This window comes from Pteropus medius, unplaced genomic scaffold (assembly GCF_902729225.1).
Source record: "Pteropus medius unplaced genomic scaffold, Ma_sr-lr_union100, whole genome shotgun sequence".
Classification (NCBI taxonomy): domain Eukaryota; kingdom Metazoa; phylum Chordata; class Mammalia; order Chiroptera; family Pteropodidae; genus Pteropus; species Pteropus medius.
Window position 1 is genome coordinate 4915483 of NW_024344241.1, and position 16878 is coordinate 4932360.

At 37.2% G+C, this 16878-nt stretch overlaps 1 protein-coding gene across 4 annotated transcripts; it reads left to right on the top strand.

Annotated features, from left to right (window-relative positions):
- The first annotated feature begins 439 nt into the window (after positions 1–439).
- RPP40 (ribonuclease P/MRP subunit p40) lies at positions 440–10259 on the top strand. Of its 4 annotated transcripts, none has more exons than XM_039869417.1 (8): positions 440–632; positions 2207–2351; positions 3613–3681; positions 4308–4403; positions 6288–6413; positions 8144–8342; positions 8517–8605; positions 9701–9921. In XM_039869417.1, the coding sequence occupies exons 1-8, from the start codon at positions 441–443 to the stop codon at positions 9724–9726; spliced, it is 942 nt and encodes a 313-aa protein (XP_039725351.1). In that variant the 5' UTR covers position 440; the 3' UTR covers positions 9727–9921. The 4 variants fall into 4 exon arrangements, with proteins under 4 accessions (XP_039725351.1, XP_039725350.1, XP_039725352.1 ...); XM_039869416.1 differs by having other exon boundaries at positions 442–632; positions 8471–8605; positions 9701–10259; XM_039869418.1 differs by lacking the exon at positions 440–632 and adding an exon at positions 845–927 and having other exon boundaries at positions 8471–8605; positions 9701–10259.
- The last annotated feature ends 6619 nt before the right edge of the window (positions 10260–16878 follow it).

Below are 16878 nucleotides of genomic sequence, written 5' to 3' on the forward strand. Positions count from 1 at the left end.
ATGGAAAAATGAATTATTACTGTAACCCCTAACAGCAACAAATTATTAAGAGGTTCCGGAAGGATACTTTAAAAGGGATCTCAAAACTGGTTTCCAAGGCGACTTATTGTAGGGCGGACAACAGAAATTGTGTATGACCTTCCTAAACAAACTTCCTTAACATTTTGGGAAAGACCAAGGGGGGGCGGGGTGCTCTCAGAGGAAGGATTTATGGCAAGACAGCAGTTAGGAGGGACGGAGGGCATTTCGAGACAGGTGACTTTGAAAGAAGTTCCGGGTTCCCAGGTACCAGGTACTTCCATTTTAGGCAACGAATTTAAAGAGTCAGGTACTTGTCAAACAGTTTCTGTTCTGGTTCCAAAGAAGCCTAGGACGCAGCACTGCTAGCCCACCCCCACCTGGGGGCCGGCCTCCAGGAGAGCGGCCTGGCCGCAATGCGCATGCTCAAGGGGCGGGGCGAGAAGGAGCCGGAGGCGTCAAGCTACGGGAGGGCCTGCGTCCGGGAGAGCATGGCCACCCTGCGCAGGTTGCGAGAGGTACCCCGGCACCTGCTGGTCTGCGAGAAATCTAACTTCCGCCACGACAAGTCGCGCCACAGGCATCTTGTGGAGACGCACTATCACAACTACAGAGTGAGTTCTGCCGCCCTGGTCTCCGGGCCGAAAAGGCTTGGGGAGATCCATACTCTGCTTGGCGTGACGGGCCCGCCTTCGGCACTGGAGGGGCGGGGGGGTCCTCGCCGGGTGTCCTGGGAGCTGTAGTCTCTTAACCGCTCGGAGCTGGTTCCTTGGTGAGCTGCAGGACTACAACTCCCAGGGTGCGCCGGGCGCGGGGCGGTATCTGGTCTTGGGGGATGGGGGTAGGGCAGTGTGCGCCTGGCCGTATCTGAAGCGCTGCTAGCACGCTACTCCTCCCTTCCCGGCCCAGGTGCAGTGCATCCCCGGGAGGGACGTGAGAGACAGAGTCAGGACAGCTGCGAAGTGCAGCCGCTGGCCGGCCGCGTACAACTCCCTTTTTCCCCGAATCGAAGCCAGGCTCTCTCCTCCTCCCCACAACTTAATTCTTTCTCCCACCCGCGTGGCCATGGATCTTTTCAGAGAATCGTATCGAGTCCAGGCGCAGGAAACTACTCGCTTTTCTAAACTGTTTATGGAAACTGGTTTGATATCTGAATAACTTTCCACTTTGCCTGACTGATGTCTTCTGTGTCCTCAAGGCAAAGTGCCCTATTTCGGCAGCTTTTGGAAGTTCGCAGTGGTGGCGGAGCTATCAAGCACAGATTAAGAGCTTTACGGGAGTGGTAATATTGGCTGTTGCTTCGTGAAAATGTCACTCTCATGGGTTGTCTTTTTCGCGAATGTGGAAGTCGAGGCCTCAGTGAGGTTAATTATTAGTTTATCCATGATCGGCTGAATGTAGGGGAGAATAACCAACCCATTTCAGTGGCCAGGCTTCCAAAAAAATCAGCCTTCAGATGATAATGGTTTCAGCCTTTAGCATTTTAAATTGATCAGCCTAATCTCCACTCAGGCCTGAGTGGCCAGTTTCTCAGAGACACAAGTGGTGACTCTGATTCTTCAGGAACATACTGGTGTGTTCAAGCTTTGGGAGAGCGATTTTCACAGTGTGGCGCTTTGGGTTTAACCCGTTAGGTTTAACATCTGTGCTTTGGATGGAAAGCTCATACAGACAGTAGTCAGGGATGTATACCTAAACTCGCTAGGACTGATCTGTAGAATTTTTCCGTCTATAAAACAGAAACATCCAGGAGCACTTCTGCTTCCATCTAACCTCTTAAAAATTGGTTCTGAAGGGATAAATTCCTTATTCCCAACAGTTCCTTTGATTCAAGGCTAGTGCAAGGATAAACAAATCTAGGGATATTCAATTGTCCTATATTTCCCTAAAAATTAGAGTAATAAAAGGAACAGGATATAAAACACATTGCTTATTTATAAAAGTAAAATATCAGCAAGACCTTTCCTTTAAAGTTGTTTGCTCATTCTCTTTCCTGAGCTGTTTGAATACAGAAGTGAAAAACTTGAATTGTCAGATTTTTCTCTTCCTGAGATTAGTAAGTTAATTTATAAGAGTTTTGTATGAATCTGTGGAGAAATAGCAGCTTTCATGATGTTACATCGTCCCCCAAAACCTGGGTGTTGATCCACATGAAAATAAGACTTGTTTATATTACTCATTCCAATAGGTTTCATTTCTGATTCCTGAATGTGGGATAGTATCAAAAGAACTGAAAAACCTGGTCATGGAAACTGGACCCTATTACTTTGTGAAGAATTTACCTCTTCATGAGTTAATTACACATGAATTCATCAATACTTTTGTAAAGAAAGGTAAGAAAAACCGTGTGGTGTCCATGAACATGGCCATATGAGGGAGTGTGGTGCTTTTCTAGCTTGAAATGGGACCTATGGAGATAGTCCATGTGGTTAAGTTCTTATATCACTCTCCCAATCCCTCAGTATTCCCACCTCACTCTTTCTCACTAGGCGATGGTTTCTGATGACAGTTGTCTACAAGTGTTGCATGGGGATGTTGTAACATGAGCGTATCCCTCATCTTAAAAGTTAATCGAGAGGAAAGTCGTTTGATCTGTGTATTCAGATATACTGCTGTTGGGTATGTGGCTGCAGAGAACACTGTGCTCCCATTAGTTCTCACAGCAGCTGTCTCAAAAGGTTGGTTTCCTGAGGCAGTCACAGCAGCTGTTGACAGAGCCAGGTACTCGTTGTTATCTTCTGCTTAGATTTTGTGACTCTCCTCCTTAGTTCACCCCATTCCCATTCATATCTGCTGGGTGGATTGATTTATTCCAATTATTTTCTAGGAGCCACTTGTTTGAAACTGTATTTCAGAAAGTCTTTAGGGATCCCACCCTCACTACATAAGTTACTATACTTATAAGTAAGTAAGCCACTTACTTATCCTGCTGCAGGATCCATGTTCATCCTTTCTAGTGGAGCTGTAAAGGATCCTAATTACTTGTAGCTCCTCTCATTCTGATGTTGCTGGAGCTGCTTATGAAGCTGGATGTCTTGTCTTCGGTCTCATCAACATTATTCCTTTCATCTGTTTTGAAGTTTGATAATACTTTGTAAGTAGTGTGGACACTGGCTATAGTAGGCACTTTTACATACTTTACCCAGTTTAAACTCTTGCAACAACTCTGTGATCCCCATTTTACAGGTGAGGAAATTGAGCCTGGGAGAAATTGAGTAGCTTTCCTATCTTTATACAAGTTCCTGGCACATTTTGAATCTTAACCTGGAATTCTACCTCACAGGTGTGTACATTTACCTAGTATTCTACTTAGTGCCTCTCTGCCAGCATCCCCAAAGGCACATGCTCCATCCCGAGTCCATTTTCTGCTTGATTTTAGTCAACTTGCACAAAGAGGTCTTCAGCAGGGGATTGGACTAACTGTGCTTGGCCTTTTACGTCCTCCAGGCTAGCATTGGCAGGTGTTAGGTTTATTGAGTGAGCTGGAGCAATGATCTGGAATATTTATTATCATGTAAAAATAATCCACTAAGTTTTTGCAGGTGTGATTTTCATTTTCAAGTCTTAATTTCTCCTCTGGGCTTTCTCTTACAGGTTCATGCTATGCACTAACTTACAATACAAATATTGATGAAGATAATACTGTTGCCCTGCTGCCAAATGGTAACAACAATGAATTTTTACTTCTTTAATTACAAAAGAAATATATACTGTAAAAAAGTCAAATCATACAGATGTTTATAAAGTAAAGGTACCCCCCCCCTTTATCCCCATTTCTCCAGCTCACTCCCCTTAGAGGAAACTATTTTTAACAGGTTGGTGTCCATTCTTCTAGACACTTTATATGAATTTATAAACACACATAAAAGTACTTTTTCATAAATAACATCATATTATATTGTTTCTCAATTTGCTTTTTCCCCAAGCTATATAATCATAGACATCTTTCCATATCAGTGCATATAGTTCTGACATACTGTTTTTAATGTCTTGAAGGTATTCCAAAGAAAAAATGTACAAAAACTTATTTATTTCTTCTTCAGTAGACACATATAAATTTCTAGCTTCACTGTTATAAATAATAGCTTTGTATGTATAATGTACAAACAATGCCCTTGTATTATAAATAAGATATATGTATGTATAAATAACATCTTTGTATTATATATAAGATCTTTATATGAATTTATTGCACTGATATCAAACTGCTCAATTTGCCTTGCTTTCTTTTAATCAGAGAACATAAGTCATTTTTGACATCTCTTTTATGGGGATTATTCAATTTCTAGGGAAATTAATTTTATCACTGGATAAAGACACTTATGAAGAAACTGGACTTCAAGGTCATCCATCTCAGTATTCTGGCAGAAAAATAATGAAATTTAGTAAGTATTATGCCTGCTCCATCAGTTTCTAACAAGGTAGTAATCTCTTTATAGCAATTTAAATTTAATTGTTTGAATTGCCTCTATTCTCTTTGTTCAGAAAAAGTATGGGTTTTCCTTGTCTTTAAAGCTTCTGATTCAGGGGCTCTCAGTTGGACCTCAGAGAGGATGAGATAATGCTGTTGTTATAACTATTTCTCTTCAGCTGTAGGCTGCATCTTATAAAGATCATAGAATTGGAATGGTTCATTAGATATTTATGTTTTGAGTCAAAAATTCAAAGTAATGACCCAAGGTAAGAGTCTACAGCTTTCTTAATAAAGAATTTCCTTTGATTTGACATAAGTCTTTGTGATTACTAGTAGAAATTTACCTATGAGTGAAGAGTTGTGGTTCTACTGTCATTGTCTGGCTTGAGTATCAATAATTAAGGCTGCCACATCCATAGGTAGATTACAGTTGACATCCGTGCCCTTGGTCTTTGACCTAGGAATATATGAATTTAAAACATCTGCCATTAATATCTCCTTGGGCAAGGGAAACAAAAGAAAAAATAAACAAATAGGACTACATCAAACTAAAAAGTTTTTGCACAGCAGAGGAAACCATCAACAAAACGAAAAGACAGCCAACTAAATGGGAGAAGATATTTGCTAATGATATATCTGAAAAGGGGTTAATATCCAAAATATATAAAGAATTCATATAACTCAACAAAAAACAAACAATCCAATTAAAAAAATAGATATTTCTATTGGAGAATAGATATTTCTCCAAAGAGGAAATACAGATGGCCAGTAGACATGTGAAAAGATGCTCAAGGTTACTAATCATCAGAGAAATGCAAGTTAAAACCACAATGAGATACCACCTCACACTTGTCAGAATGGCTATCATCAGTAAATCAAAGAACAACAGTGTTGGCAAGGATATGGAGAAAAAGGAAGCCTCATACACTGTTGGTGGGATTACAGATTGGTTCAGCCACTACGGAAAAAGTCTGGAGGTTCCTCAAAAAACTAAAAATGGATCTACCTTTTGACCCAGCAATTGCGCTTCTGGGTATTTATCCAAAGAAAACCAAAACAGTAATTCGTAAAGATCTGGATATCCCTATGTTCATGGCAGCACTATTTACAATAGCCAAGATATGGAAGCAACCTAAATGCCCATCCATCAACAGACGATTGGATAAAGAAGTTATGGTTCGTATATACAATGGAATATTACTCAGCCATTAAAAAAAATGAAATCCTACCATTCGCAACGACATGGATGGACCTAGAGGTTATTATATGAGTGAAATAAGTCAGAAAGATAATTCTATATGGTTTCACTTATATGTGGAATCTAAGGAACAAAAAGAATAAACTAATCGAAAACAGACTCACAGATACAGAGAACAATCTGGTTATGGCCAGAGGGGAGAGGGGTTAGGGGGCTGGGAAAAGGAGGTGAAGGGTTAAAAAAATACAAATTAGTAATTGATACATGGTAATGAGGATGGGGAGCATGGCGGGGATGGGGAGCATGGCATAGGGAATGCAGTCAGCATTAATGTAATGTCTATGTGTAGAGCCAGAGGAGAGAAAGAGCAATTGGAGATTGCTTCATGAACTATATAAATGTCTAACCAATGTACTGTATACTTGAAAGTAGTAATAAAATAAAATCGAAAGCAAAAAAACAAAACATCTGTCTAGCTCTCAATGCTAGAAATGTCCCTGAAGACAGTTTTGATTTGGAAATCCAAAAAGAGTGCAAGAACAAAATTTTTACTATACATAAAGTTACAAAAATTCTGATTTTTTAAATATAATACTTTTTCCATAGTGCAAGCTATTTATATGAATGAAGTATTTATTTCTCTTTCTATTTTTTAAGTTGTTTCCATTGATTTGATGGACTTATCCTTTAACTTGAATTCTAAGAAGTATGAAAGAATATCTTGGTCCTTCAAAGAAAAGAAGCCATTGAAATTTGATTTTCTTTTGGCATGGCATCATACAGGTATGAAGACTAAATTATGAAATAGTAGTGATTTCGATTGTTAATTGTTGAAGGGGAGTAATGGAGAGTTGAATGGTGATTCATCTCTATTGTCAGGGATATTATATGTACATATACTTGTAAACATTATTAAGGAAGCTGCTTTGGCACCTCTAACATCCCCGAGAACCGTAGTTCAGGATAATATATGCATGCAGCCATCTGCCTCCATCTTGTTGGGTTTTATGTAGATCCAGAGATCTTGAGAGTGGCTGTAGAGCAACTAACCTTTATCTGTTTCTCCCCTTCCTTCCTCCAGCTTATCTCAAACACCCTTGGCTGTAATGTTTTAAAATAATATCAATGATAGTTATATACACAAACTGTTTATTCATTATTGCACAGTAGTAATCAGACATACCATTAAAGCTTAGATTAAATTTGTTGCAGGTTTTAGCTGATTAGAACACGAAATTTAATTCAGTTTGAAGTTTGACGGTCACCAAACTTGTTAATCTACTTAAAATTGCCATATGCCTTGCTTCTTTCAGAAGTGCATTTTTGGCCTATCACAAGATTATAATGAATCAGATCGTTACAATTCCGATGGCCTAGTACTCTCTTTTAGAGAATAGAGAAGCACACAGGTCCGTTTTGGAGATATGCCCATCAGTCTACGCCTCATGGGAAGTTTCTGGTCACTGGGTGCTCCACGTTGTTTGTATGAGTCCTAGGTCTGTAATACTTCAGTGTTTTCTGACTTACGGTAGAGATACAAAAGGGCAGAGAGACAGACTCATATTTCAGTCACATGAAGTCTTCATTGAGGACTATCTATGCGTTGGGTTCTGGAGGGCTTTGTGTTCCTAAGATTTCTAATTATTTTGAGTGCTTATCAGGAACTCTGAAAGGTCTGAGATTTTACCCCAGTTGCAAGCTAAGAAGTTAGCCTACACAGTCTCATGGATTCTGGCAGAAGATATTTGAGACTCCTGGGTCAGAGACAGAGGACTTAATTATAGCAATTTCAGTGACTAGAGTATTAGCATTTGTACCAGTTCAAGTCCAAGTTCCTACAGAGTGATACACAGTGGGCCAGGTGATGCTGGCACATACAGTGGTTTATGTTACAGAAAGGGAACTGGGAGCTTAAGGAACTCAAATCTTTTATACTAGGTAGTAAACCTACTGACCTTTGCCCTGGAGGAAGGAAAGGAGACATTTCCATTAGACTGAACAGTGAGCAAGCCTGCCTTTTGCTCCAGTGAGGGCCACTATTTCTGTTTTCCAAGGCTGTTGGGGAATCTTTGAAAATACACTGGGTTACTGGATTTTCAAAGACAGGCTTAAATGAGATTCTATCACTATTCAGTTCCTCTTCAGTTTCCTTAATAGAGATTGTGTAAATATGCTCCTTTATCTGCAGGAATCATTAATTTCATTTGTATATAAGTAAGGCCTTTGGATCTATTAAGTCGAAATTTTCTTATACAGCAAATGAAACTACTGTGGGTTGAATCTGAAAGTATTAGGCTTTTCCAGGAAAAGCATGAAAGATGAATGTTTATAGAACTTTGGCACAAGGAACTGAAAGCAGCTTAAATTATTTTAATTTGAATATAGCTTTGCACAACTTCAGTCTTTCTTAATCCTACCTGCTTCCTTTAACTCTCAGATAGGATGGGGTAGTTTTAGGGATTCATGGAAATTGTTTACAATATTCAAATGGCCTTATATGGTTTGTTTTAAAGGTGTAGAAGAATCAACGATGATGTCATACTTTTCCAATTACCGAATTCAGGAGCATCAGCCAAAAATAGCAGTGAGCACGATGACAGATCTGCAGTGCCCAGTACTGCAGAGCAGTGAGCTCAGGGGAAAGCCAGAGGTGTCCTGTAGTGCTGGGGAGCTCCTTGATTGGCTGGGCGCCGTCTTCAGTAATGCTGAACTGTGCGTATGAGAGCTCCTGGGGCTTCTGGGGCTCTGGCTGGCTTCTTGTTTTTAATAGGGGCTTAATACTTTGAAAGTGATCATGTGGTGGATATAACTGTGCTTTCTCTTTTTTGTATGTGTGACAGAAATAATGAGCCTAATAATTTCATATCAACCTATTGCTGTCCTCAGCCAAGCACAGTGGTGGCAAAAGCTTATTTGTGTACAATCATTGGTTTCATACTTCCAGAGAAGATATGTCTCTTGTTGGAACAGCTGTGGTAAGAGCACCTTTTGCCTTTTGTATCTTGCTTATCTGTGCTGACGTGACACTTTAGGGGCAGTACTACTGTTCCAGATTTCAGGGTCCTGTCTCATTTCCCCTTTTTCTTTTACTTTGCTTGGACTCACAGTGTAGTAACATTATCATCTTAAACAACAATTGTTTTTGGTGATAGGAAAATTCTATTGCCATGTACTTGTCCTTATGAAAAAACGAAGAGCAGAGCTTAACTGCTTCTCAAAAATAAACTGGTCATTTTTTTTGTTCTGCGCCAAACCATTTTGGCACAGTTGAAGTTACGTCACTTGAGAAAATAGCGATACCCTTTGAAGAACATGATGATCTGTTTTAAATATTGGAGTTTTGCAAAATGCTTCATTTTAAAATGGGGTGCAAAAAAGAAGTTGACGATCTCTGAATCCAAATCATATCTAAAATCTGTTCCAGCTCTAACATCCTATGAATCACTGGGTATCAGTAATATGCCAAGGATCGTCTAAAGCAGTATTAGTTTTTTCATTTTGGGAGGTATTATAGAAATAAAATACTAAATTGTATCTAATGTCAGGAGACACAAATCCCATATTGAAATGGCTACAAAATAAGCATAATATCTTCTCGGTCTTCACTTTGAAAATGTCTAAGATTGAAATCTTGAGGGTGTTCCTTTTTAAACCTAGCGTTCTTTTTCACATTCATTAGTTTATACTTTGATTTTCCTCAAGAAGGTAGAATTTTTAAAAATCTGATAAATTATTTTGCTGCATTTCAGTTACAGAGATTCTGAAAACAGCACTGTTAAAGGGAGGGAAACTACTCATACACTTTGTGGATTTTTTTTGTTCTTTGAATCTTATATGATCTTCTGCAGTGAGGATAAGATAAGCTGAAATTTGTTGTGTGTGTATATATTGGTTAACCATTGAATTCACAATATAGCATCAGGAATTTAATTTGCGTCTCCTATTTTTATAAATAAAAACTAAGATCTAAGCTTCATTGGAACATCAGAAAGATTATTTATCCTAAATAAGAAAAAAATCTGAACATTCCTAACTTTCTCTGTTTGTTAAGAATTATCTTTCTTTTTCAGTCGCTACTTTGATGAACCAAAGTTAGCTCCTTGGCTTACGTTGTCAGTTCAAGGCTTTGCTGACAGTCCTGTTTCATGGAGAGAAAATGAACATGGTTTTCGAAAAGGAGGAGAACATTTATACAACTTTGTGATTTTTAATAATCAAGATTATTGGCTTCAGATGGCTGTTGGGGCAAATGATGACTGTCCACCATAAAAATACAGAATTTCTAGTCATATTTGTTTATGTTTATGCTGATTTTCAGATTTCTTAATGGTAAAAGGACTGTATTCATTCAGGCTTATATGATGATGACATATCTTCTTAGATAAGCATCCATTAGCATTCTGCTCTGGACTTGGGGCCTGCGACTGTAGCTGGGCTTGTCATCCAATGAATAGCTCTTAGTTGATTTCTCCCTGTCAGTGTAAACACAGGGGTATGGGTTACTACATGGTAGAGTGTACTAACTCTATACCGTAAGGGACCATTGGGTAAGATGTATGCTTTTAACACAGGCACATGATTACAACTTTTTCACGTAATAATAAAAAGATATCCTCCTATCGTACTTACCACCTGCTTTAAGTGTTGTTCGTATATTACCTAATTTAATTCTCACATCAGTCTCGTGAGGAAATAGGCACAGAGTATAAATGAGCTACTGAGTTCACACTGCTTGATCTCAGGCCACCTCATTTCCAAGTGTGTGTGCTCACTCTCCTGCCTCTGGATCAGGAGGGCTATCTGAATACTGTATACTGTTAAAGAACAAGTTGAAAGAATTTTTTTTTTCCAGCTGTATGGCTGATAAGGACCAACTTAAAACAACTAAAGCTTCTGGAATACATATCAAAAACCATATTTAAATGTACCAATGAGCTGCAAATAAAGTAGTCTCAAAGACTAAATAAATAGAAACAATTTATGGAAATAGAAACCCAAACGCTTTATCCTTAGGATATTTACCAAATATCAAATTGAACTTTGCTTTTCATAGCCTGGGGTAAAGGCAAGGGCATTTTAATAGTAGACAAAGCTGAGGGCCCCTTCCCAAAGTGGATGGGCTAATAGGGGACTCCATAAAGTTGAGACCCCAAAAAGAGTAAGAGTGAATCATGAATAAAGCTGTATGCCTACCCCCTTACCTCCCTTGTTCCCCAGGATAGCAAGGATGATCACCTGTCCTAAGAGAAAACATCCTCCCTGAGAGAATATATATAACCACAAGCAGCCCTTGAGATGGTTTCTTCATACAACCTACGTAGTCTAAAAAGTTTACTTATTTTTGTTTCTTTTTCCACTGGAAAATAATTTTTATTGAAATCCCACCAGCTGTACAATCTTTTCCTAACATTAAGCTCTTTACTTTGTAATTTGGTCTTAAAGTGGTCCATGAATACTTTCTTCTCCTCCACGGTCTGAAAGCAACCATGGCCAAACTTGGAGGTGGTGTCTGTGAACTTAATGTGAATCTTTTCTTGGGCCCAGAGTTTGGTCAGCACTTCAAGCTGGAAATTTAAAGTGATGGCAAGTTTTTAGTGTCTTCCAGATGACTTGCAGAAGCAAAACAGATTGTATCTAGAGGAAGTGAGAGATAGTGTCAAGGAATATAAGTTAACAATCAATTACAAACAGGTAAAATAGGCAAGCAGAAATGATGGAAATAAGAAGCAGGCCTACAAAAACTTAAGATATTAGAGTTACCAAACAATATGAAATATGTTTTAAAAAAGAAGGATCAGAGAGCATGAGTAAAAACCAAGCAGATTGGGGAAAGTATCAAATGGAAATCTGGGAATAAAAATTATTGTAATTGAAAGTTTAATGGATTGGCTTAATGGTAGACTAAACACCACTGAAAAGAAAATAATAGATATGAGGAAATAAAGACATTTTCAGACTTGTAAAAGCTGAAAGACTTTATCACCAGGAGACTGCATTACAAGAAAAGTTAAAGATGTTCTTCAGGCAGAAGGAAGGTGATACTAGATGGAAATCTGGATCTATACAAAGGGATGAAGAGCACTGGAAATGTAACAATATGGGTAAATTTATGATTTATTACTCAAACCTCTTTAAAAGGTCATTAAACAGTCATAATATATTGTGGGCTTTATAATATATGTGAAAGTAAAATGGATGACAATAGTAGCTTAAAGACCAGAAAGGAAAAAGTATACTATAAGCATACTGTTGTTTCTTGTATTATACATGAAATGATACACTGTCATTTGAACGTAGACTGTTATAAAGATGTACATTATAAATCCTAATGCAACCACCAAATTAACCAAATTGTAGCTATTTAATATAAAATGGAATCATAAAAAATATTAATCCAAAAAAATGACCGAAAACAGGTAAAATAGGAAACAGGTGGGATAAATAGAAAATAAAAAGTAAAATGATATACTCAAATCTAGCCATATCAATCATCACATTAAATAGAAATAGTTCAAACTCTCCAATTAAAAGGCAGAGATTGTCAGATTGGATGGAAAAAAATAAAAACAACTATATTCTGCCTTCCAAGAAATGTAAAGACAAAAGTATGTATCATGCTAACACTGGTCAAAAGAAAGCTGGAGTGGCTATATTAATATCAAAATAGATTTCAAAACAAAGAATAATAAGAGGAATTAAGGTTATTTCATACTGATAATATGGTCAATTAATGAATGTAAGTGACATAATCCTAAATGTTTTTGCTCCTAATAACAAAGCTTTAAAACATAGAACAAAAACTAATAGAACTGCAAGGAGTAATAGGCAAATACACAATTTAATTAGAGATTTCAGTACTTCTCTATAATTGACAGAACAAGTTGCAGAAAATGAGCAAAAATATAATAAACTTGAAAATATAGTATACTTGAATACTGATTTAACCTGACTGATATTTATAGAATATTCCACCTTACCACAGCAGAATACAAATTTTCTGAAGTGCATGTAGAACATTTATAAAGATAGACCATATTATGGCCCATAAAAAAATCTCAAATTCAAAATTCATTATGCAAAATACGTTTTTGGCCACAATGGAATTAAATTAGAAATCAATAACATCCTGGAAAATCTCCAAGTAGTTGGAAATGTTCACAAGAACACAAATCTAAAGAGAAATTAGAAAGTCATTTGATCATGACTAATCAGGGAAATGCAAATCAAAACCAAAACCACAATAAGCTACCACCTCACACCCATCGGGATGGCTATTCTCAAAAAATCAACAAGTCGTTGGTGAGGATGAGAAGACAAGGGAACCTTTGTGCATGTTGGAACTGCAAATTGGTGCAGCCATTATGGTAAACAATATAGAGGTTCCTCAAAAACCTAAAAATACATCTATCATACAACCCAGCAATGCCACTTGTAGGTATTTATCCAAAGAAAACAAAAAGATATATGCACACCTATGTTTACTGCAGCATTACTAACAATAACCAAGGAAGCAACCTAGGTGTTTATTGACAGATGAGTGGTTAAAGATGTGGTACACACTGAAATATTACACAGCCATAAAAAAGAATGAAATCTTGTGATTTGAGACAACATGGATGGATTTAGAGGTTATTAGGCTAAGTGAAATAAGTCAAAGATAAATATGGTGTCATTCATATGTGGAATCTGAAAGAAAAATTAAGCAAAAAATCAGGCTCATAGAAACAAACCAAAGGAATGGTTACCATCTTTTGGGGGATGGAGTGGGGGGAAAAGAGAACAAGTGAAAAGGAATATAGTCAATAATATTGTGACAAGTGAATTTAAAAAACCCATAATTTGTGAGTTACCTTTAAAGCAATACTTGAGCTCACTCAAGAAGAAATAGATAAAACCTTCCTATAATGAAAATCCAGGTCCAAGTGGCTTCAGTGGCAATTTTTACCCAAAATTTGAGAAATAATATCAATTCTACACAAACTTTTCCAAAGGCTCAAAGAGGAGAGAATACTTTCCAATTCGTGCTATGAGGTCAACATTACCCTGGTGCCAAAATTATCCTGGTATCCTAGCCAGACGAATAAAATACAAAAGAAAACTACAAAACAATATTCCTTGTGAACATAGGTTCAGAAATTCTAAGCAAAATTTAATAAATGGAATCCTATGATATAATGAAAAGGTAATATGTCATAGTTTTTATCCTAGGAATACAAGGTTGATTTAACATTTGCATAATCACTTCAATACAGAAATAGTATTTGACAAAATCCACCATCTATTTCTGATAAAAACTCAGGCAAACTAGGAATAAAGGAAACCCCCAATGAGATAAAAGGCATCTATAAAAACCTTACCATGAGCATCATACCTAATTGTGAAAGACTGAATACTTTCCCTCTTACGTCAGGAACAAATCAGGGATGTTTCTATTCAATATTGTACTGGAGATTCTAGACTGTGCAATTAGGCAAGAAACCAAAATAAAGGATATCCAGATTGGAAAGAAAATAAAATTGTATTTTTTCACAGATGACATGATTGTCTATGTAGAAAATTCAATGGAATCTACGAACAAGGTATTAAAACCAATAAGTGAGTTTATCAAGGTTACAGGATGCAAAGCAATGTACAAAAATTAATTGCATTTCTATATGCTAGTGAACAATTAGAAATTGAAATTAAAAATCAACATTTGCAATACCATAAAATATAAAGTACTTAGAAATATATCTGACCAAAAAATGTGAAAGACCTCCATTCACATTGAAAACTATAAATATTGCTATGATAAAGACGTAAATAAATGGGGATATATGCCTTGTCATTGTTATTATTAAGATATTATATTCCCAAAAGACCTAGAATGCTTTCCAGGGCTGTTTTAGAACTTGACATTATATGATCAAAAGCGTCCAGCTTTTTCATTCTCTATTAACATGATGTAGACCACCAGCCTAAACAGGAAGTCAGGAGGTGTTGCTTTTTTTTTTTCAGTATATTCAGATTATAAGATTTTAATCTGTAAGAGGAACATATTGAACATGCCAACTAAGAGGAACTTAATTTAGGATCTGCCAGTTGAAGTTGGAAACAATATTGTCGTTAATTCTTTAGGATAATCTAGAGCTGACTAGTTTTTTCAAACTATATCTTCCAGTTAATACCATGCTTAATTATTTTTCACATAAAAATCTGATATAAAAGAGGGATTTTAAAAGACTATGTTGAATTTATATGAATAAGAAAATAGACTTGTAGATATTCAGGAATGTGTCAAGAGGTTTCCAGGAAACAGAAGAGAGAGAAAAAAAAAAAGACATATCACCAGCACAGTTTTCTTAAATTTGGAGTGGAGCAAACAGTAACATAGCAATGGACCCAAAAAGCTATGCCAGAAGCATCCTTTTTAAGGAGCTAATATTGTGGTCAAATATTTTTTTGTGTGTAATTATCTGGAACTTGGGGACCAGAGGGACCACCACAAAGCATATTCTTCAGAATCCAGATTAGGGAAAAATCTAGATTTGGGTGTTAATTTACTGCTGCATTTATCTTAACAAATAGATCAAATTAAATTATTTAGCAGGAAGTTAAGTGTGACCCACCCATTTCTGAGGAAATGACCAGATGTCAAAGATGATTCTTTTCATCTGTTTTAATTGAAGAGATTTTTGTTTTGTTTTTCTATTGCCCGAAGTTGGATTTTTCCCCTTCCTCTGGTGTGTTGCCTCTAAACCCATGTACCATTTTCACTACAAAGCTCCTTGGATTCTCCTGAAAGAACCAATAGGAGATATATATGTATATTTGACCCTTGAACAACTCAGGAGTTAGGGGCACTGACCTTCTGAGCAGTTGAAAACTGCTTATAACTATAGTTGACCCTCTGAATACAAGGATTCCTAAGATTCCCAACCGTGTAGTTGACCCTTGAACAACTTGGGTTTGAACAGCACAGATCAATTGAACTGTGCAGGTGAATTGAAAAAAATCTGTGTAACAGTGAACTTTTGCAGTTCAATGCCATGTTATTCAAGGGTCAACTATATGTGCATAATACATAATGAATACATTTATATATTTATATAAAATATACGGTGTAAATATGTATTATATATTACATATAATATGTTATATGTATTATATATTACATATATATTACAGAGTGGATTTGTTCACAATTATGGAGGCTGAGGAGTCCTCAACATCTGCCATCTGCAAGCTGGAAATGCAGGAGAGCTGGTGGTGTAGCTCAGTCTAAGTCTGAAGATCTGAGGACTAGGAGAGTCAGTGGTGTAAGTCCTAGTTCTAGGGCAGGAATCCAATGTCCTAGCTCAACAGTCAGGCAGAGAGAGTGCAAATTCTCCCCTTCTCAGTATTTTTGTTCTATGCATGCCCTCACTGGGTTGGATGAGTCTCGCCCATACTGAGGAAGGCAACCTGCTTTACTGAGTCCACCTGTTCAAATGCTAATCCTATCCAGAAACCTCCTCCTAGGTAGACGGAGAAATAATGTTTAGCCAAAGATCTGGATGCTCCATGATCCAGTCATGTTGACACATAAAATTAACCATCATACTCCTTCATGAGTTACTTTGTTGTAATGTTTATTGAGCAGCTGGTTTACACTTGATAGTGATTTGTGGGGGCTGTGAGAACAGGACAAATTGATGACACAAATTCTCCTTTTGAGGAAAAGACATTTCAGAAGGACTGCTGTCTCTACCTTAAGCTCATTAGCTTTTGGCTCAAGCTGATACAGTAGACTATTACAGCCAAAGGAGCTGCATGAACATTCTAGAAGGGGTGGAGTCTCAGGTCACCCTTCCCCTTGGGAACTTTCTGGTCTTGGAGCTGCTACCTCTCAGCCCCACCCCCTCATCCCCTGAGCCCTAACATACCAGTGTGGGAAGCTATTGCTCAGCAGAGCGTTATAACTATAAAACTCTTTGGCTAGAGTTTGAACAAAGCCATTTTCTTTTAATGACAAATGGAAAACTTTTCTTAGAGGAATGCATTACAGTTAACTCTTGAACAACATGGATTTGAACTGTACATGTCTATCTAACGTAGATTTTTTTCAATAAATATGTTGGAAAAATTTTTTGAGATTTGTGACAATTTGCAGAAACTTGCAGACAAACTGCATAGCCTAGGAATATCAAAAAAAATTAAGAAAAACTTAGGCATGTCATTAATGCATAAAATATATGTAGGTACTAGCCTTTTGATCATTTGCTACCAT

Excerpts from the sequence above, each read along its gene's own strand:
- RPP40 (XM_039869416.1), top strand. The coding sequence starts at position 510 with ATGGCCACCCTGCGCAGGTTGCGAGAGGTACCCCGGCACCTGCTGGTC. Across the intron at positions 4,404-6,287 it reads CAGAAAAATAATGAAATTTA|TTGTTTCCATTGATTTGATG; the intron begins GTAAGTATTATG and ends CTATTTTTTAAG. Across the intron at positions 8,343-8,470 it reads GTCTTCAGTAATGCTGAACT|AAATAATGAGCCTAATAATT; the intron begins GTGCGTATGAGA and ends TATGTGTGACAG.